This window comes from Lupinus angustifolius, chromosome LG12 (assembly GCF_001865875.1).
Source record: "Lupinus angustifolius cultivar Tanjil chromosome LG12, LupAngTanjil_v1.0, whole genome shotgun sequence".
Lineage (NCBI taxonomy): Eukaryota > Viridiplantae > Streptophyta > Magnoliopsida > Fabales > Fabaceae > Lupinus > Lupinus angustifolius.
This window is the reverse complement of record NC_032020.1, coordinates 167,676-189,912: the sequence shown is the minus strand read 5'-3', so window position 1 is coordinate 189,912 and position 22,237 is coordinate 167,676. Positions and strand designations below refer to the sequence as shown.

General features: G+C 35.0%; 2 protein-coding genes across 3 annotated transcripts; both read left to right on the top strand.

Moving 5' to 3' along the window:
• On the top strand, positions 1,103-14,938 carry LOC109362220. The gene is made up of 17 exons (XM_019607864.1): positions 1,103-1,182; positions 1,300-1,402; positions 1,473-1,564; positions 2,763-2,922; positions 2,999-3,128; positions 4,032-4,125; positions 4,209-4,349; positions 7,229-7,329; positions 8,170-8,283; positions 10,018-10,256; positions 11,267-11,325; positions 11,421-11,606; positions 11,704-11,827; positions 11,961-12,019; positions 12,937-13,082; positions 13,170-13,337; positions 14,403-14,938. The coding sequence occupies exons 1-17, from the start codon at positions 1,119-1,121 to the stop codon at positions 14,700-14,702; spliced, it is 2,280 nt and encodes a 759-aa protein (XP_019463409.1). The 5' UTR covers positions 1,103-1,118; the 3' UTR covers positions 14,703-14,938.
• On the top strand, positions 16,194-20,957 carry LOC109362227 (uncharacterized protein At4g13200, chloroplastic). Of its 2 annotated transcripts, XM_019607874.1 has the most exons (4): positions 16,194-16,493; positions 18,501-18,661; positions 20,537-20,621; positions 20,652-20,957. In XM_019607874.1, exons 1-4 carry the CDS (start codon positions 16,292-16,294, stop codon positions 20,774-20,776), a joined length of 573 nt encoding a protein of 190 aa, XP_019463419.1. In that variant the 5' UTR covers positions 16,194-16,291; the 3' UTR covers positions 20,777-20,957. The 2 variants fall into 2 exon arrangements, with proteins under 2 accessions (XP_019463419.1, XP_019463418.1); XM_019607873.1 differs by having other exon boundaries at positions 16,198-16,493; positions 20,537-20,957.

The following is a 22,237-nucleotide window of genomic DNA, read 5'->3' as shown; positions in this document are numbered from 1 at the left end:
TCATACGTTAATTTGTATTATGTTGATGGATGGGAAAGTGGAGAAATGAATGGAATTAAAGTAGTTGAAGTGGTTTTTTTTTCTTTTGGATTTGATTCATATTAGACAATCAAGTTACATTACATCAACATGTACCAAACAAACCAACAAAACAGAACCCTCATACTCTACATACTTTGCAACTCCATCAACAACAAAACACAACTCCATCGGACCAACGCATAAAGCCAACATTGCCAAACCAAGAGCACACCAAAATCAATTCAGAACAGTTACACCTTATTGATGTACACGTTATCTTGCTCAACAAGCAACTGCTTTAGTCATCTTCTCCTCTTTTGCTTTATAGGTGGTTAAGTTAGTTAAGCTTTGTTAGTTTTTTTTTAAAATTACCTAGTTCCAAACAAGAGATAATATGTGAGGAGAACTAACCTCGTCTACCAACAAGGTTGGTCTAGTGGTGTAAGACTTTGTTAAAACTTTATGATTGGATTTATATGAGTGACATTTATTAGAAGGGATAACTACACTTCGACAGTAATTAATTTCTTACATAAAAAGTGAAGAATACCATTGGTAGTACTAAGAGTAGAAACATGTCAGGTTAGATCAGACTTTGCCTTAAACAGACCGAGCTTATATAACATATATGAGTCTAAGCATGACCTGTTAGCCTGTTTAATTTTTTTAAAAGCATGAGTCAGATTTGTTTAAAAGTTTAGTCTGACATGTTAATATGTTTAAATGTCTGATATACTATATAATATACTATATAATATATATACTCATGAAATAGACCACCATATCTATATTTAAATGAGTTAATATGCATAGTTTTGGCTAGACAACCTAAGTCCATCTAACTCTAATAATTAAAAATATTTTTATATTAAAATCACATATATAATAATATTACTTATATTAAAATATATATAATTTTAACATTAATATAACTAAATAGATTTATGATATAAATGATATTTGTGTGAGGAGTGTTATTTTTGTTTCAGTATGATTGTTTTTTATTTTTGTTAGTAGTAGACAACATATTTTTTGGTTGAGACTTAAACCTTAAAACCCACAAACGAGGAACAAGGTTTTTCACACACAGAAACACAATGGCTATGAGGCATCGTCGTGTAAGAGAAATCTCAAGATTCTTATCACCCCTTTTCTTCTCAGGTTTCTCCTCAACCCCTTCCATTCATTCTCTCATTGTTTTTTGCATTCAAATAAATCTAAACATAATGTAATACTAGTCAAAAAAATTGATTTTTCCCTTTCTTTTTGTCTCTGTAGGTGATTGTTATCAACAATCTGGAAAAAAAGCAGCTTTTAAGTTATTAACTTTGCAGAAGCCAATTGCTAATTATATTCAGGTGAAAGGGTTTCATGGGCAAAGGTAATTTTAAGTGCTTTTGAAGTCTCATTAGTTACCATTTTATAGCTTTATGATTCTTAGTTTTTTACAGGTTGTTGTCAACAATTGCTGATGTGTCACATGAACCTGCAGCTGAAATTGATCTTTTGTCTTTCCTTAAAGATTCATTGGATGAGTTTGAAGGTATTATTTGGTTTACTAATATACCAATATTAATTTTTTTTAATTTTATTATCTTGGTTGTTTAATGACAATGAAGTTACGAGTTCAAATCCTGGAAATGCTGAGGCTGCGTTCATCTGCCCTCCCAGACCCCACTACGTGGGAGCCTCGTGCACTGAGCCGCACATATCTGGGTTGTCATGCTTGTTTTCTGTTTTTTGAAAAGCACCTTTATTTAAGGTTGTGTTTGGCATCTGAATTCTGAAAACATTTTCTGTTTTTGTTTCGTACTTCCACAGTTCTATTTCCTGCAAACAAATCCTGTTTTTTTTTCGATTTTTGAAAACATGCTTGGTTGTTGATCATGAATATAGTTAAAAGACAATTGGTTAACATGGTATGCCTCAATACCGACTTCTTTGGGGAAGCTGTATTTTCAATTTAAACTTACCATTTGCATTGCAGCATGGTGTGCTGCAATACAGATTTTTCGGGTGGCATGACATGAGCATACAATAACAACTAAGATTAAGCCCACTAGGTGGGGTCGGCTACATGGATCAAATGGCATGAGCATGACTTATTTTAATATCAGCAGCCATGTGTAGTGTGTACCAGAGGCATCTTGGGGTATAGATCAGGTAAGAGCAAACGAGTTATTATCGACAAGTAGAGATTAAATGTTGAATTTGAAGATCTCAGTGATAACAAGGGAAGAGTTGTACCCCTACTAGAGATGGAGGGAGGGCATAGATCATTGATTAGCAACTTCGTAGCTTAGGCACAACACCATGATATTGATGTGATGTCATGGTGTTGTGGAAATTTTTGATCGATGATAACATTCAGTAGTGATAGAGTTCTGCAAAAGAAAGATGAGAAATACGAAAGAAAAGGGAAGTAGATTCTTTACAAATATAAAAACATGTTGTTTAAGAGGGAAACCACTGGAAACAACCTTTCGTTGTTTTATAAGTTTCTGGAAATGTGAATTCCATCGTCTGAGCAAAAAAGAAAATGAAAACCGGTGAATCCAAAGCATTTTCGTTTTGTTCAAGCTTGTCATTAATATAGCTGCTAAGTATTACTTTTGTTATATTTGAATTCCACGCATTGTTTTGTTTTAAAAAGCATGAATCCAGTTCTAAGACAAAATTGTAACGAAGTTAAATGATTTATTTCCCCCAACAAATCATTGCTTCTTTGTTTGAGTTTGCAGGAACCAATTACTGTTGGTTGAATAGATCTGGCAAAAATAAACCACTTTTCGGGGGAGATGGGACCTTCTTGGTTCTTGCTGCAAGGAATATTGAGCATGACATTATATTCGAAAAACTGAAGACAATCCAGATGAAATTTAAGAAGGATATGCAATATATGTATTATTTCCTCTCCTCCTAGGCTTGGTGCAAACATGATTTTTTGTGTCAATAATTAAATTATATTCTCGTGCAGGATACCCCACATTTTCATCATGGGCTTCAATCCAATTCACTCTTCTACTGATCAACTGAACCTAGCCGAGTTACTGTTGACAGAGAATATTACAGTTCCGATTTTGTTGTCTCAGCAGACATTTCCTGAGGTAAGGTAAAATTCCTTGTTTAGCTTTTGAAAACCGATAAAATTTGTTGCATGTGAATACTAATACATCTACCATGATGCAGAGATTGTATGTTTAAATTCCCTTTGCCCGAATATTAAACTTTATAATTAGTAAAGTTATCAGGTAACTTATTATTCTAGTGGTGATTGTCATCATAATCGAAATCTTTATAAGACAGATGTGTCTGTCTATGAAAATTTAAATGTATTATGCCTGAAATGAAAATGAACAATCTAATTTTAATTATCAGCCCTGAAGACCTAGATGTCACAAAAATCCGCCCGAGTCTTCATTGCTTAGAGCACTAGAGCGCAGACTTACGAGTTTTGAGTGAGTGTAGAGAATTTGCAACTGGAGAAGACACGACATCTTGCAACCAGTCTTAACATGGTCTTTGCTACAAACTCATAGTGACTTGCTATTACTTCGATAAGACCGATTTGGTGTATAATCCTCATAAAGGCTCTGTCTGGATGTATAGAAGGCTATAAAACAAGGGTCTGTTTACTTGTGTCCTGTTCAGTTTTCTGTAGGCAATTTACTACCGTTCTGCGAGGGAAGATAATTCTCTATAAACCATTCTGAAATTGAAATTCGTCATACGACTTTTTAGCGGATACCACCATTATTGCCAAAATTGCATGTAGATAGAATATGGAACTTAAAAGGATAAAATGTTCCCAATCCTAGTGTCCTTAAATTGTAAGTTGCTTTTGCTATTATTCTGAAAGGCATTAGTAGTTCCACTTCTTTCTGATGTTTCAGAATCAAGTTTTCAGTTTTTATAATTTTTTTGTTTACTGTGTTATTTTTAAATATTTCTGTGTTATATAGTGATAATCTATAGCAATTTATTTACAATTATTCTTTTGATATTTGTAGATAGAGAAAGGCGCGTGCTACATATTATTTAAAAAATTTCAGAACCCAGTAATTTATCAGGAAATGGACATGGATCTTGAAATTCTATACCAAGGTAACATTGCAGTTTCTATGATTGTCATATTTTCATGTTTTATGTATGTAGTTAAGTAATTTTGATTTTGGTATCAAATGTAGCTATTCGGGAGTTACAGATGCAATCAGATGGTAATGCTAAGTCACTCACTGATTTGATTCGTCCATCTTGGCTGCAAAGCGGGATCACTGAAGATCAATATATTTGTCATCCTTTTCAGAATTTACTTCTCTCTTACCCAGGTATTAAATACAAAGTTCATCCAAATGGCCAGTTAAAAGTTATACCGATTCCTATCTACTGTCTCGTAGTACTGTTGGGTGACAAATTTCGCGAGAATGAGCCATATGGAATCGAATTCCTATTCCCCAGATTACTATCATGTTATACATAGAATATGCATGTATGTCATTGTAAGGTGCCATCTTCTAGTTTCCACCGATTGTTGTAGATTATGTACATAGGAAAGGAAATGTTTGTTTTCGTGAAGAGTACCGGTGTTGTGAAAGGTGGCATGAAATTCAGTAGGAAGGCATAGATTACAACGTTTAACTGACATTTTATCTGTTCAAATGTTCAATGGTTTTCCTTTCTTACCAGCATTTTAACTTGCTACCTCAGGAATATATCTCGTAGCACTAGTTCAATGAGTTTCAGTCATACAGTGTAATTAGAGATGAGTATCTGCTGCATCTTCCACATGTTTGGTGGACATTTTTTAGCCCAACTTGTGAACCCAGTGAAAAAAATTAAATTTTCTCGGACAGTCGCTCTAATCGAAGTATTATATTTATGGCATATAAAGTGATTGTGATAATCAGATATTAGATAACTTGACCATTCTCTTTTACCCATTTTTTGTTTGTTTAAGGACCAAACTCGACCAAGGCAATTACCATAACTCCAGGAAAACTTCTTTGGCACTTATGCCCCTCTTCCACTCTCCCTAAAACAGAATCCTTTGGATAAATAGAAGATTTTTGAGTACATGGCTGAACGGTAAAATAATAGCATGTAGACAACAGAAAAAAATATAATAGAAAATAGGGAAAATGTATAAACACCCCAAACTTTATGCCTTATGTGAATAGACACCATCAACTATTCGTTCTTCCAAATTAATCCTTAAACTCCAGCCATTAGTGAAATTGATCCTTCCATTAACTCTCCGCCATGTTCCGAACGGTGAACAAATCAAACCTTTCATTTTTCACACATTTTACCAATCAATTTTTATCTGTACTTGTCCGCCTATGTTGTGGAGAAGTTCTGAAGTTTTTTAACCAATCCTCACAGAAGAAGGTCTAAATAGATATTGAGGCCCAAATGATAGAGACGGAGTTGAGGAAGCCTTGTTTTCTGTAAGGTTCTGGTGGGGGTGAATTTATTGATGCAGTAGAGGGCAGAGATGAAGCGAAAGTAGATCAAGGGAGTTAAGGACTAGAGAGAAACCTTTGGAGATGACATGGTGGGTAGTAGTGGTGGGTGAGGTTTTAGTGTGATTAGCGGAGGAGGACATTGGTGAAGCAGTGGTAGTCGAGGCTGAAGACAACGATGAAGAAACTCTTTTGGAAGAAGAACAAAGATTGTGTGTTAAAATGATAAAAAAAATGAACATTTAAGGTTTGTGGAGAATTAATGTGTTGCATTATTCACAGTTAGTGATGTGATAGAGTTAATGGAAAGACCAATTTCATTGGTAGTCCGAGTTTAAGGATTTATTGAGAAGAAATAATAGTTAATGGGGCCTATTTGCAAAAGTTAGGGGGTGGTTTGCACTTTTCCTTGGAAAATAAAACACATAGCCAGAATGCATTGCCTGAGCTATGCTGCAAAGTGTCTTCGCAAATGTTCCAAAGAAGTTCTCCTGGAAAAAGCAATGAGTTGTGACCCTCAATGAAACCTATAACTCAAGCCTATCTGTCCCTTGAAAGCTATAGTTGTAGAGGATTCTGTTAAAAAAAATGTAACATTAGACTGCAGTCATATACACCAAAAGCACATGATTTTGTTTTTTTTGGTGCTACCAAGGGTATCCCCTCACCCTTTTGGATAAGGAACTAATCCCTTTCGGGGTATGCGGCTGCCCCTCCCAACAAGCGTTGCTTCTGCCTCCACGAATCGAACCCTTGACCTTTTAGTCATCTTGGGGATCTAGCTGAGCTTTACACTAGTAGACCAACACCTTGTTGGTAAAACATGTGATTTTGTTGAGTATAGCCTTTGTTGTTTCTAAATGTATTTTACTGAGTAGACAATATTTCTTAAATAAGGGCATCTCTATCCACTCTATTGCTACTAGAAACAAGTGGCTACTAGTCTTCAAACTCCAAAAACTTATCACACAAATGTTAGGAGGTGAAGTTTTATGCCGTTTTTGTTTTGGCTTTGTTAATGCTGTTAACTACTAAAGACAAATATTTTAAATCCTGAGCAATAACAATAGGCCTAAACGGGGTTGCATATTCTAAATTAAATACCAGAAGAAAACATTTGCAAGTGAAGGACCATTTTGGAAAGAGCATAATATTTGGTTTTGGGCTATGGTGAACAAATCAAAGGAATGATTAACAAAGACATCGACTTAGAAGTCTCCTTCATTAAGTTTCCAAGGAACTAAAATGGTAAGACTGAGAAGGAAATAGGAGTAGAATAACTCATCCACCATACTTATTTTTGTTTTAACTTTTTGATATTTATTGATTGAACTTTTGAGTGACGTTTGAAAGGTTTTAGCCGACAGGCATTAGTTGGCTTATAGAGTTTTTTAACGAGATAATGAGGTCCGAGATAATGAGATAATGTTGGATGGACGGAGAAGTACTTTAATCCTGTTTATAAGAACAAGGGAGGTATATAAAGTTGTGCAAATTATCCACACAATTCTTTATTTCATGCAATAAATTTGCATCAGTTATTGATTCCTTTACTGAATGGGATATTCATTTTAGTAGTTTTGGATACTTATTTGAGTTTGGCCCATTTAGAATTCAGGTTTCTAGAGTTACAATAGATATTGTTAGAAGATTTTAGAGGACAACTTTATTTTCTTCTTCCTGTGTCTAGTTCATTGTGATCAAAACTAATTTGATATTGCAATATCTTTTATCCTATTTTACAGGTTGTGTCTCTGCAGATGAGACTGATAACCGCCTCTTCTTTTCTGACTGCAATCATCATAGGATTATCGTATCTGACGGCAATGGAGAGATTCTGGATTGTGTATGTGTTCAATTTATTGAATTAAGTGCAGGACAAGATACATTTTGATTTCAGGTCTTGTATTATATGTTTTTCGAGTCCAATTTAGTGATAGTAAAATGGACACGGGTTCCACCGAAAAAATGTCTATTCTCTGTGGCTTCACCTTAGGAGCATACAAATCCTACCGACATCTTCCCCCCTCTCTATGAATTGTGTGTTTTGTGAAATTATAAATACATTGATACATAGAAGGATAACTTCCTTGTTTATCGTCGGTTTTATTATCGATGTTGAGAAGTAGCTAGCATTTTGGGGGCCCTCCTGTTTGTCTTGGCCCCAGATGCTCACCACCGGGATCCCCACATGACACTGTCTCAGTTCGCTTGTCCAGCCACTTGCCGGCAAGTGGGAGCTTAGGGAGGTTATGCTTTTTGCGCTCTTACTGATAATGACATAGTCAATCGTAATCAATTCCAAGATACAATAAACTATTATGAGATCTTTTCTAAATTTTCATGTGAAACAGAAGTTACACACCAAATTGACATTTTTCATATTCAACTTGTTACCTGTATATATCTGTGACTGTCGGGATAAAGAGTCACTATCTTTTCTAGTTATTTTTAATTTCTAATATCATACCTCTCATCCTAATATCATAGCGATCAATGCTCTGTCAATGAACATGATTTATGATAGAGCATTATGGTATCGTTCGATCCATGTAGCCGAACCCACCTAATAGGATAAAAGCTTGGTTGTTGTTGTTGTTGTTGTATAGCTCTTATCCTAATTTTTATTCTTAAAATAATGAAACAAAAAACTAAGACTATTACACTCTCATTGTCTCTTCTTCAGATTGGTTCTTCCCCCGGATTCGAGGATGGAGATTTTGAGTCTGCTAGATTAAGGCGTCCTGCAGGTTCTTATTACCACGCTGACGAGGATTGTTTATATTTTGTGGATTCAGAGGTATGTATTTGGATCTATCGTTTATCTAATATTTCATTATCAGATTTTAACCCAGGTTCATCAATTTTTATGGAAATTCATATGCATCTATCTGACTATATAAAATATATTTCCCCTTATTTGATTATTCGTAGCTCTATCAAGGCTGCCATATAATTTGTTGAGCTGATTCTCTTGGATTCATATGAATGTCCAATTTTCTGCTGATAGAATAAATTCAACCTTAGGTTAATTTAATGCCCAAAATATTAATAACCACCCCAAACATGGGAGAACTCATAAAATTCCATCCTATATAATCGTTACCTGCAAAATGAACTTAACTTTCTGGTGATAATTTGCATATTTTAATCTTTCGTAATCATAGGTACTTCCATATTCTCTGTAATTTCTTTCTCCCTCAAGGTTTAAGACATGGTGTGTTATTAACAGTTTTATGCAAGGCATAGCAGAGGGGAATAACATCTCATGATGTGTGCAAAAATGAATCAAAAACAAAAAAAATGCATCTATTTTAAATCCACAGCTATATTTTGTTATAGCTAATTTTATTGGCGCTATGCCAGTTCTGAGTTGACGGTATAAAATCATAACCATTATGTTTTTTTAATGATCCACAAAAGGGAGTTGGGATGTTCACATACCACCAATGCCGTGGGTGAGCATGGCCGGTTCTAGGAATCTCAACTCCCTTTGGATCTGAAACAAAGCATTACAGCCCTCCCCCTATAAGATTTACCCTTGAGAGACGTAGCTCACTTCCATTGCACCATCTTGTGTTGGTGATTATAAACTTATTACTCAGTTTTGTCCCTCCAGACCTCCACCATAATATATAGGCGATCCAACGCACAGGCTCCCACCTAGTGGGCTTTAGGGAGGGTTGATGTATGCAGCCTTACTCTTACAAGCGAATAGGTTGTTTCCAGGTTTTATACCCATGACCTTCAGGTCACAAGGGAAACAACCTTACTATTGCGTTAAGGCTCAACCTCTTCTCCGACATAATATATATATTGAAATTGTAAAAAAATCGAAATCTCCCTCCATATGTTAAACATTTTAACATCATTGTGTATGCCAACATTTCATTGACTTAGCTACCAGACAAAGCTATTGTGATAGTTTCTTTATTTGTTGTTTTGGAAACCCCCATATTTGTGAGAGATGAACGAATTACTTCCTCGAAAGCTATAAATTAACACTTAACACACTTATTGTTAAAGGCTTAGACTTTTCACCCAAAAGCTTAAGCTCTAATGTGAGCACATGAATGGATGTTATTATATCTCTAACATGCCCCATCATGCAAGAGCCATTCGGTCATCTAAGCTTGAAGTGTGTACAATGCATAAGCTCATCTTTCTTATTGAAGTAGAGGGTTTATATAAGGGAAGAGGAAACAACAAGAAAATATAGACTAATATTTTTTATGGTACTACCAATGGTATTCCCTCACCTTATGGGTAAAGAACTAATCCCTTTCGGGGTGTGACCTTTTTGGTCTTTCTGGGAATCTAGCGGGGCCTTACACCACTAGACAATGCCTTGTTGGTAAATATAGACTAATATGAGGTGTGTTAAGAACTTAAGATGATTACAAAAGACAACTTCTTTTTTATTTGTTATGAAGTTCCTTTTTATTTATGTAGACAGATTTAGCAGATGTATATACTTATATCTCTTCATAGAGTTCCCTCTCATCTTTTTTTGTTCTGGTTCCTGTTCCCGAAGAACCATGCAATCAGGAAAGCCGACATGGGTTTGCGACAAGTGGAGACTCTTTATCCTACTAGAGCCTCTAACAAAGGACGTTTTAGCTTATGGAATTGGGTCACGGATAAGCTTGGTTTAGGAAGCAGTGAGGAGACCAATGATGAGGAAGCATCGCAAGTATTCGATCCTAAATCGTTATATTTCCCTTGGCATCTGTTGAAATCAGCTGATAACACTCTCCACATTATAGATCGCAGGTGAATGATTCATTGCTTTTATCTTTTTGTGTGGAAATACTGTTGACAAATATAATATGCTAACTTTTTGAAACCCGACATTGAGATCTCCTTACTCATGGAGAGAAATCAAACAATTTTCAGTTAATTCTGACATAACATTTTGTGATCTAAGATTCATAGCCTACTGCCACCCCTCTGTTTTTGCTGTTCCACTTTCTCTGTCTGTACTCCGTTCCATACGAGTCATATGCCTTGAATAGACAAGTGATTAAAACTTCAAATGAAGTAAACCAACCAAGAAAACCTAAATTTCCTCATTCGTTGCATCGTCAAAAACCCAATAAAATAAAATCCTATCTCACAGAAACTAAATGGAACGACTCAGTGAGAGAGAGAGAGATTTGGCTCCCTTCTAATGGGTCTGAATCTGAAGCAAGTAATAAAGCAACTTGTGGATTTTATCCCATCATTTCAGTATTATTATGCCACAATTTTCTGAAGGCTGTAGACCAGATTGTTTTAGTTCAGATGTAAACAAGATTCTCGGGTTCATGATAACCCTGATTCATACCTTTTGGTGCGAAAGTTGTGAACAACCTTGCAGAATTGAGGAAAGATAAAAAAAAAAATTTGTCAATGTTCTTGATAGAATTTGCATCATTGAATATTTCTGACTTGGCAATTTGGCATTTGGTCACATTTTAGTTGGTAATAGGAATTTAGGGTGCGGTTATTTCCATCTTTCTATGTTTAGAAAAGATAAACAAAACAACAACCAAGCCTCTATCCCACTAGGAGGGATCGGCTACATGAGTCGAACGGTACCATAATGCACATAAAATGAGGATATTAACACATGCACAATTTCCTCCAAACATCAGGGGGTGTAATTTTTGGAGTTCATATTTCGAGCCCCCCTCCCAACTAAACCACCTTCTGCTATGAGTAATAATAGATGGCAATGCTAATGTTACATGATTCAAACTTATTTTCTGTCTTCCCTTAATGTTTGCCACCATTATTTTCAGGTTCCAAACTTTGTGGACCATGGATTTTGGTTCAGGAAAGATAGATGATGTTTATAAAGGTTCGGTCGGAGATTGGTTACATCTCTGCATATTAAAACTATCTTTTTATCAGGCTAAAACTAATGGATTCTTGTACAATTTATTTTTAAAATAGGTTCTCCTACAATTCTAGAGGTCTGTGGACAGGAGATCATGAAAAATTTATCCATCTTAGATCAGATTCCCCGCGATTGGTTTCGACAGCAAAGTAATAATCCTCGTTTGCTGGAGGGCCTCCCACATTCCGATCTTTTGTCTTCACTGACAACTTTGCAGCATCACATATTCATTTGTGATACAGGTGTTCTTTTCCCCTTATTTCTAAACGCTTCATGGCTTTTTATATAGTTATGTGTTCTCTAGAATTTGTTCACTCCAATTTTTTCGTGTCTCACTAGTTGGACAGAGGATTTTGAAAGTCGACAGAGAATCCGGGGTCCATTCGAACTTCCAGTTATCTAATTTTGGGATACTTGGACTACCTTACTGGTTAAATTTCCCTCTGGAGACTTGTTATGCTGCGTAAGTTACATGACTTTAAGCTTTTTAGGTTGTTTTATTTCGAAGTCGTAAATTTCTGCCTGTGTTGCTGAAGATGAAATATTATCTTCTATTGAAACATACTAACTTCTCCATCACGTTACTGTTATGACAGCGGAAACGGACTTCTGGGTACCCCAGTTGATCATCTGCAACATTTCGAGATTCTACCAGGTCAATTTACATAATAAACCTGACTTCCTTTATGGATGCATCAACCTAGACATCTGCATATAACAATAGAGCATAAAGTATCTCCTCACATCAGGAGATAACTTATCTCCTCTGGCCAGTGAAAATATGACAAGTGTATTGTTTTGTTTAGTTTTAGAAATATTTTGGTAGAAAATGATTAAACATGTTATGATTTTAGTGGGTGGAGATAATTTCTCTCATTGTACCAGGAGATACTTTATTCTCATAACAATATTAAAGCCTACATGGGCTGTTCTTTAATTTTAAATTCTTCATTTTTGTACTAAAACACAAGGTAGTTAAAATTGAGATTTTACTTAAGACCAGGAGGGGAGTCAAGGATCGTAAATGTAGGATCGAAACACGACTCATAAGATTCGACTTATTAATATTTAAATTACTCAATAAACCAATATTTAAAAGAATAAGATTAAGCTAGTAACAGAGTTCATTACGGTCGAATCTTTATTTTTTGATATACTAGCTAAATAGGATAAATTAGTAAAAAAAATCAATATTTTAAGGAATAAAACTAAGATTGTAAAAAAAAAGCCATATTCAATTGTTTTTTGCTTCCTGTTTCTATCTTTCGACTTCCTCCATGCATCTTACGAATCATTACATGAAAGTTTGATGGATTAAGAGAGAAAGGAGACGGAAAGAGGTTGAGAAGAGCGAATATGGGATCGACGGGAACACAACGATCCCACAAGATCTCACGGAGGCATGCCCAGAACTGAGATCGAACACGGGTTCGGGGTTGAGGATTGTGAGATCGGACGATCTCACGAGTAGGATTGCAATTTTGACTATCATGCTTAAACATTGTCACACTGCAGCACAAATTATACTTAATTATCTCTGGCAATCTAGAACTTCTGTGCAATGTGTAACAGGCAGGCTTGATATACACATACGTGTGGATATTCCTACGGATATCGAGCTTGTAGAACCATTACAAGATTCGTGTATATGGCGTCAAGCTAGAGGTGCAGCTACCGAAGTTTCTGCAGTGGATGATGTTCTAGGATCCTTAAAGAAGGTTGTTTTTTGCCAATGGGAACTTGTTTTAGAGAAGTAGCCTGCTTTCTTCATTTGCAGTGACATGTGTTCTTGCCTCTTGTTGCAGGTTGGTGTTGCACAACAGTGGTACGATGAATTGGATAATCTTGTCGTACCTCAATCAGAAATATCAATCGAAAATGATGATCTGGATGAAAACGATAAAAATTTAACGGTGGAAGATGGTAAAGTTCGCATAGATTGTAATGTATGCACTAGCCCTGGAACAAGTGAGGTATGCTTATTTGTTTTACCCTTGATTTATTCTTTGCATGTCATTAATTTATTAGAAGCAGCATTACCAAGATGGCAATGAGAGTGCATTTGGTCTGCTCTGTATTATCAAAGTTCTCTTCCCCGGCCTATGCATTTTCGAAAAACTAATTACATTTGAATATATGAAAATATCTTAAATTATATTATAGAGAATATCCAGATAATACGAGAGAATATTTCATATCATAGTAATTAAATCTTAGATTTGTTTAGAGTCTTAGAAGATCTCTTAGGATTGAAATTACCTTATTTTATCTTTTACGATTTGTTTCCTTATTTAATCAGAAATCTAGTATTCGTGTAAATAGGTGTTAGTATTATGTCTTTTGTATGACATTATCGTCGCAATAACATATTAGCAACACACCATCTTTGACAATATTATCAATACAACTTATTATTTTGAACATTCATTTTTCTCTTTTTATATCTAAACCCTACAATTTCAACACATTATCTCATCAACTACATAGCAAGTTAATTATATCTTTCTTCCCCTTTTAACACTTTCCATACAGTCATACACCAATATGTATGTTTTTTCTTCAGCACAACTACTTTCCCCATTTTTTTACTTTACAATTTTTGGATGAAATCATGCGACCATTTTCCCTTAGAAAGGGTGGCCCAGTACACGAGGCTCTCACTTAGTGGGATGATAGATGCATGCAGCCTTATTCCCACAAGTGAAGAGACTGTTTCCAAGATCTAAACTCGTGGTAGCTAAAGCAACAACCTTACTACTGCGCCGCCGATGCTCATCTTCTATATGACCAATTTCCTTCCCACTACTTATTTATAACTCGATCACTAGTCCCGAACTCCAAATGCCTGTAATTTCTTGGAACATACACTCCTGGCAAGAGAAAAAATGGTTATGAATGTTCAGTACCACAAAATGTTAATGGGAACGCCATACCAAAGATTAGTAAGGGAGTTCAGAACATCTTGTAACATTGTCATTTTTGGTAGATTTGGTTGAATATGTCAATGGTTATACTAACATCTTAGTCATTTAATACAGGTTATTATCTACGCGGCACTGCATTGTAAACTCGCGCAAAACTCGAACGAAGGCAGCAGAGAGAAACATGCAGCAAGGCTACTTGACATTTTGAGCTCAAAGCAATGTGGGAAAACAGAGAGAGATTTATGGAATGCATTTTTGTTGCAATCCAAGGGTGATTTGAGAGACCTTATATTTACAAAACCACTGCACATCAGAATAAGATTAGCAACTCTTGATCAGTTAAAGGAAGATAACGGAAGAGATATTATCGTAACAAACTCCTCGATTAACGTGAACGTAGTAGCGCTCAATTGACAGTATGTTCATGTGCAGCGCAGCGCCGTGAATTTTTTTATGGCCGTTGTATTATTTTGACTGTAAGATTACTTAGTATGTTCCATTCATATCTCTTATATTAAGAGTACTAGCTGGAAAATTGTAATCAATTATTAAAATTTGATAAGTGTAGCATTTTTGTTGCAGGATTATATTGTCGCCTGAGAATAAATCATCATTTGTTTGAATAAGAACACCTCTTAGGAACTTATAAAAGAGGAGAAAGTGTCTTATTTTCCTTTGGGTATATTTGAATCAAATTTTCATAAGGAAACTCTTGAGGCTGCTCCATTTTCTGTTAATGAGTATATTTAGTATCTTTAGATTAAGGTAAACCCATCTTATTTCATCTTCAATCACAATAACTTTACTGGTTATTCTATGATTTGTAGAGCATATTTGAATGGTTGTACATATGCATTAGTTTGTGCATATGTTCTTTTAATGTTGGTAGTGATATTGAATACGTCTATATGTCTCCGACTTCACGAAGTGGAAATCTCGTGCATAAGGCTACCCTTTACTGCAATGCATGAAATGTAACCTTTGTATAATCAGCCTGCGGATAAAGTATACACAGATTTTGCCTTGGCGCAAGTCTTTATAAACTCGAAACTCTAGTCATTGTTCTTGTAATTCCAGCATAATATAATAGGATGACAACGAGATAGTGCAAAAAGGAACATGTAGTTCTGACTCATGTCCATATTTACATTACTTGTGGGTCGATCAGTTTCCATAGATATTCAACGAGTTTTTAGTTTTAATTATATATCTTGTAATAGTTAATGTATAAAAATAATTATTACATGAATAGTAAGATATTTATATGATAAGTTTATTATCATATTACGATCACTAAATTTTATTATGAAAACAATAATAAAACACATAATATATAATCTTAAAATAATAATAAAAATATTATCCAAAATATTTAATTAAATTTATACAAGTATAGAACACATATATCATACTTATTCTCATCCATAAGTTGCCATTATTATCAGTGTTCTAAAAACCATTTCGTGCTAGTTGGTTTAACTAGTAAATTGATGAATTAACCTCAATATTGATACAATACAACAATTATACTGATCATGCAATCACACTAATAAAAAACTGACCAAAATCGGTCATTCCAGCCAGTTTTCAATTGAACTATATTTGTCATACCAATCAGTTTCATTTAATTTTTTTTAATGAAAATAACTTATTTTTATCTGATACTTCTAAAACACGGTCTATCATCAAGTGATACCTTTTTTATTTTAGCAAATTGTAAAAATAATTTCTTTTTTTCCATTTTATTGTTTTTTCAACATTAATATTAATATAATTTGATTGATATATAGTTTAATTAGTTAAGCATCGATTAAACTACTATACCAATATCATGACTGATCCAATAACAATATACATAATTTTTGCCATCCTACCTACCTAGATATTCCATTTGAAAGCACTTGTCATTAGTACAAGTGCATGTGGGTTTTAACAGACACAGGAAACAAAACAGATAGAACTAAACATTTGTGTCTCTGTTTCAGTTTCTGAGCATTCAAAATATGAACTCCATGGTTTCAGCTTCACCATTCACCACTTTTTCTTCTTCTTCTTCTCCTACGTTTTCAAAACCCCATTTTCCCTTTTCTTCTTTTTCTCCTTTTTACAAACCCATATGCATTGCACTTCCTTTCAAAATGGGTTGTCAGAACATGGGAATAGTTCGATGCAATAGTAGCATCAAGCCTAATGGTCCTTCCTCTGGTACCTTAATATTCTAGTTGTTGTAATTTAAGATTGTTTTTTTCTTTGTTGTTGATGTTGAATTATATGAATAGGGTTTCAAAGATATCAAAGTTTATGCTTTTATCTTCTTTATATTGTTTGAAGATGGTCTCTGCAAGGTTTAGTGTTTAGGGAGAATGTTGGAGGAGATTGTTAGAAGCTCCCGTAAGGAGAGTCGATGAAATCGAAGTTAGTCCAATTTCCGGAGGAAGAGAGAGATTATGGGTCTAGTTGCGAGTTGATTTTTAGAGAGGAAAGAATAGAAATGGAAGGCTTAAGGGCCATCTTACAACTGTATTTCATGGCTCTCAAGCCTTCCATTTCCCTCCCCTGCCCTTTGAAAACCTACCCACAAGCAGACCTAAGAAAAACTATAGGCGAAATGATAAAAAAGTTTTGATTGAGTATTATGGCGTTGTTCGATATATAGTTGACCCCACACAGTGGGATTAAAGCTTGATTGTTTGTAGTTGTTGTATGGTCTCTGTGTGGTATAGTTCAACAGTTAGTGGTAGAGGGATCTGCATTTAGTGACTTTGCTATTTGGTGATGGTGGTACGGTAAGACCGATCTTGAACATAATTGACCGACCTCGATTGAACAATGACATTGATGGATTGACCAATCTTGGTGACAATTGACCACTCATAAAACAAATTAAATCGGACTCTATCAATTGGGTTTGAGATCGGTTTGACTGCACCTAAGTCACTAAATTGTGAAGTCAATGAATCTAGACCCGAGATAGAGGGGGACTAATATAAGTTGCAGGTGAAACTGATTTATATGTAACTGGTTTATCTACATATGTGATTTATTATAAATTATGGTGAAATAGGAATGATGAATGGTCATAGATTAAGGACTATTACGTAGTAAAGCACTGTGTGATAGAAAATTAGCATGAATTGAGGCATGTACAGGACAATAAGTGTCAATCACAAGTGTACAATACCCATAGCATAATGCCGACTTTAGATTTGTTGGGTAATCTGACAAATTTATCAATCACGGTGTTCATTCTTCTTGTACCCTGGAGGGTAGACTTATCTTTGGCGTGCCTAAGCATATAGCAATGAAGTCACAATGGTCTATCCCTTTTGCCCCGTTTGGACTTCGGATTGATCACTTGTTTGACAGTGCCTACTTGTACGGCATATGCAACATGAACATCATAATTATCAATCATCAAACTTAGTTCCTTTTGTTTCTCGCCGTGCATCACAAGAGAAAATACTTTGTTGGTCGATGGCAAAGGACCTAGTAGGAGTATCTGACCTCAGATCTGGGAGAAAGAACCATTTAAAACCTTTAGAAAACAACACATATTCTGATTAGAGATGATTGTGAAGCGAGAGTTCCACAACAACAATACTGAGAGTCGAATCTGAATTCACTAGTTTATTTCTAAATACCCTCGAGCTTGGTAAAATACTGACTTACAGTAAGTAAAACTTGATGAAGATTTTCATCAAATATTTCTTGAATTGAGAGATCCTTGGACCATTTGCTGAAGAAATCTTTCCAGATTTCAGCAGCAGAGGTGGAGTAAATCACATCGACTGAAATTTCTTTGGCAATTGAATTCAAGATCCAAGAACTGTCATCATTCTTATTCCCGTGCTAGAAATGAAATTGAGAAAATGAAATGAATTTCTGAAATGATTCAATTGATCTCAAATGAGTCGATGTGTTTAATAAGCACAAATTATATGTGAGCAGGCTAACAAACTTCTAACAGGGAATAACTAATTACAACCGACTTAATTAACTGACTCGGTAAGCTTAACTAACGTGGTAAGTTTTATGTTCCATTATTGATTTTGCAGTTTTCTAAGGAAATTGGGTTTTCTCACAGTTTACTGATAAACAAGTAGTTTATGTGGAAAAGACTAACCCAATTGAAATTCCTCCATCCTTAGATTTATTTTTCTTCCTTTGGGTATTCGATTTTGTACATTTTGTTTTACAATTGACTTCTTGCAGGTGATGATGATAGCAGCAGCAGAAGTGTTCTGGATGCATTTTTCTTGGGAAAAGCTGTAGCTGAAGCCGTAAATGAGCGGATTGAGTCCACAGTTGGTGAGATTTTGAGTGCAGTTGGAAGACTTCAAGCTGAACAACAGAAACAAGTGCAAGGTTTTCAGGTAAGAAACAGTTTAAGCTAGCATAATCTTATTCTACATTATTTTGCCCGACTTGTCTCATGTGCTTCCCTCAGGACTAAATAGACATTATTGGTATCTAATTATATTTTCAATGCTACGTTCTGGATGATCTGACAATAAACGCAGGTTGCAAGTTGACATGTAGAGTACAATATGGCCTTTTTATTGAACATTAATGTACAATAGGTCATTCTAGTGGTTGGTTCGGCAAACATTTCAGTATTTTCATGGAAGTAGTCGATTTATGAAAATGTAAAATTTCCAAATTGCAATTGTTACCTTGGGAACTTTTTCGTTTTGCCTACAGTCACCTTCATTTTCCAAGGTACAGTATCCTATCCAGATTAAAATCTGGGAATAATTTGTTACTCAGACTGGGTAGATTGTTCGGCATAACAATAGAGCGATGTTGACGGCCTAAAATTTTGAAGGGTAGCAGTGCTTTGATGGCATTTGACGGAATATGGTATTGCATGATAAGGGAAATGAGTAAACTTTTGAGATGCAAATATACATATTGTCATTTAGAATAACTAGGATACATCCTTATCATTATGAGTTACTTTTGTCTTACAAGTCTCATCATTATCTTTATTAATATTAGGGATTGTTATTATCTTGTAATGGTTAGTTAGTTCTACTTTATCGTGTTACCTTCGAGATATCTATTACTAAAAAAGAGCGGCCCAATGCACGGGGCTCTTACCTAGTGGGATCTGGGAAGGTGGATGTACATAGCTTTATCCTTGCAAGTGGAGAGGTTGTTTCCAAGATTTGAACCCGTGACTTTATGTCACTAACCGCGGCTCACCCTCTAGAGATATCTATTACTAGTGTTAGTTTTTTTGTCTAGCACTCACTGGTCAGCAGTGGGCTTTTACCAGGACTCCTGGATGGTTGGTAGTATTTAATTATTGGTTTCTATCTGTCTGTTCTACTTACAAGTAAAATTTGGTTGCAGTGAATATTTTTAGAACAACGAAATATTCGAGGTTAGAAATTATTATATCGGAATTCTATTGCATTGGTGGCTTCATCATATTATCTAGAAGGAAATTTTAGGTAAGGGTTGTAGTGGATTTTTGCGGGTAACCATGCAGAATGCTCCAAACATAATATCTGATATGTTTTGATTGCTATCATGAACACTTCTGTTCTGTTCAAGACTCAGGTACGGATTGTACCTGCCTTAGGCAGACAGTGTGGATACAGATTCACGGTGCTCGCTCCTAGCGATGCCCTTATCACGGTGGTAGAGTTCAAGGGGGTTTAGCTACAAAACACACTCCAATACTCAAGTTAGAGATGGTAATAGGAGGCCACAGTGTGTAGAAGAAGGTAAACCTAAGGGCTTGGACTCCTTTATGTAGTGGTACTTGACACGGAAGTAATCAGAGTTCTTATCCTTATTATTTCGGGATTGGGACATTTTATTCCTTGATCCTGGCACCTGAGCGATTGAGTGCTATCTCAGCCAACATCTAGAACATTTCGCCATGATTAATGGGGCCAAAAACTATGCCTATATGATTCCGTGTGTACAGCAGTGGTGGGCCTGGCCCGGAAATTCTATGCCCTTCTGTCGTAAGTCCTAACAGTAAGGATCAACTTCAATGTTTGTTCAATAGCTGACATATGCCAGTTGCCTGTTTGGTACTTGGATTCGAATAGAAAGTCGAATATTTCTTTCAATGCTTTGGAATTATCATTTGGTCTTAGTGAAGAACTTAAAATGAGGCACACTTGTAAAGTTTATAATTTGAAGTTGATTAATGTTTTGCATGTCACTTTCCAGTTTCTATCTTTTTTCTGGTCATGTCCTTTACGTGTTTCGAAAATGAAATGCTCACGCAGGAAGACGTGTTTGAAAGAGCGAAAAAAGCAAAGGAAAACGCAGCGCGTGAAGCTAAGGAGGCACAAGAACTCATTTCCAAGTCTGCAGTTGATACAAAACTTGCAGATTCACCATCTCCAAGACCTTCAAATTCTTCATCGGATTCGGTCACTTCGGTTCAGTCTACTGATGCATCTGAAACATACTCTGAACCTGCCAACAAGGAGGATCCTGCTTCAAGTTCAGCCAATGATGTCTGATTCATGGGCATGTTATATGATTTAGCTTTTGAGTGATATATACTGAATTTGCTTAATCTCCTATGTTTTCTCCAATCTAAATAAGGCTGTCATGGTCAACATATGTATAATTTTTTCATATTTTCTGGTGGATCTTTTACTGAAGATATCAATGAATTCAAATTTTCACTTGAATTGTGAATTTTTTCTTCCTTTTAAGCTATATGAAACTGAGAGCAAGTCTCGATACAACACTAAGGTTGTTGCTTAGTGACCAAAAGATTATAGATTCAAATATTGGAAATGACATATTTGCTTGCAAACATTTACCTTCCCAAATTCTCACTTGGTGGGAGTTTTGTGTATTCAACAGTCCTTTACGATCTTATTTAAATACAACTTAAAATATGTTTTGTAATTTTTATTATCATTTTTGTTTTTTTATTGCCTAAATAACACAAATGATTATAGTAGGAAACATTAACATATGTACAAATGTATACATTGTTTACAATTTTCTAAATATTATTTGAATTTCTGGGTACCTGTAGATTTGTTGGGTACCCAAGGACCCGCAGGTAGCAGAACTAACGGGTACCTACATGGATTTGAGTTCCAAAATGAAAGAACAGTATGATTATGGGTAGTACATTACCCGGATCCGTCTAGACTCATTATCATGTCTACAAAATAGTTTGTTTATGTAAAAATGAGAACTTGGAAGACTTCATAAAACATAAATGAAACATGCAAGTATCATGCACACATAACTACTTCATTGTCCATGCTTCATAACATATGTTAGGAAAAAAAACATGATAGAGAAGTGAAGTGAATATTTCTATAGAAATGGGAAAAATACATCCAACACTACTCAAGCTTAGAACAATTTTAAGGTGAACATGTTTCAAAATAAATGTCAAAGAAATCATCTCTCACCACTATGATGCTCCAAGAAACAATTCAATGAAGTTCTTTAATTAACTAATGCATTAAATAAATCAAGATGAAAGTGGAGTATATGATGTTCAAATTTTATTTAGATTGGAATATGGTTGATACTGAATTGGAAATATATTTTTCCTTTGAGAGATTTAAACCAGTTGAAGAAAAAAAACATTAATTAATAACAATATGGACATATTCTTTAAAAAATTAAAATCAACAGTTAAGATAATGATTTATTTTGTCAAAAATAATTACCTGATAGAATGTCTTTTATATAAAAATGAAAAGACATTATCTTAATCCATATTTTTCTGATAATTTATCATAAACTAGAAAAACCCTCTAAACAATTTTTTCTCACATTTAACCATTTCAAAATCCTAAAGTTGACTTGTACATGTAGCATGCTTCTCATACAAATTTTGTGCCTTAAAAATGTGGAAAATAAAATACAAAGCTAATATTAATCATTTTGGAAAGACAACATTACATCTCTAAAAATCAGTCCTTAACTTTAGAGAATATTTTCATTTC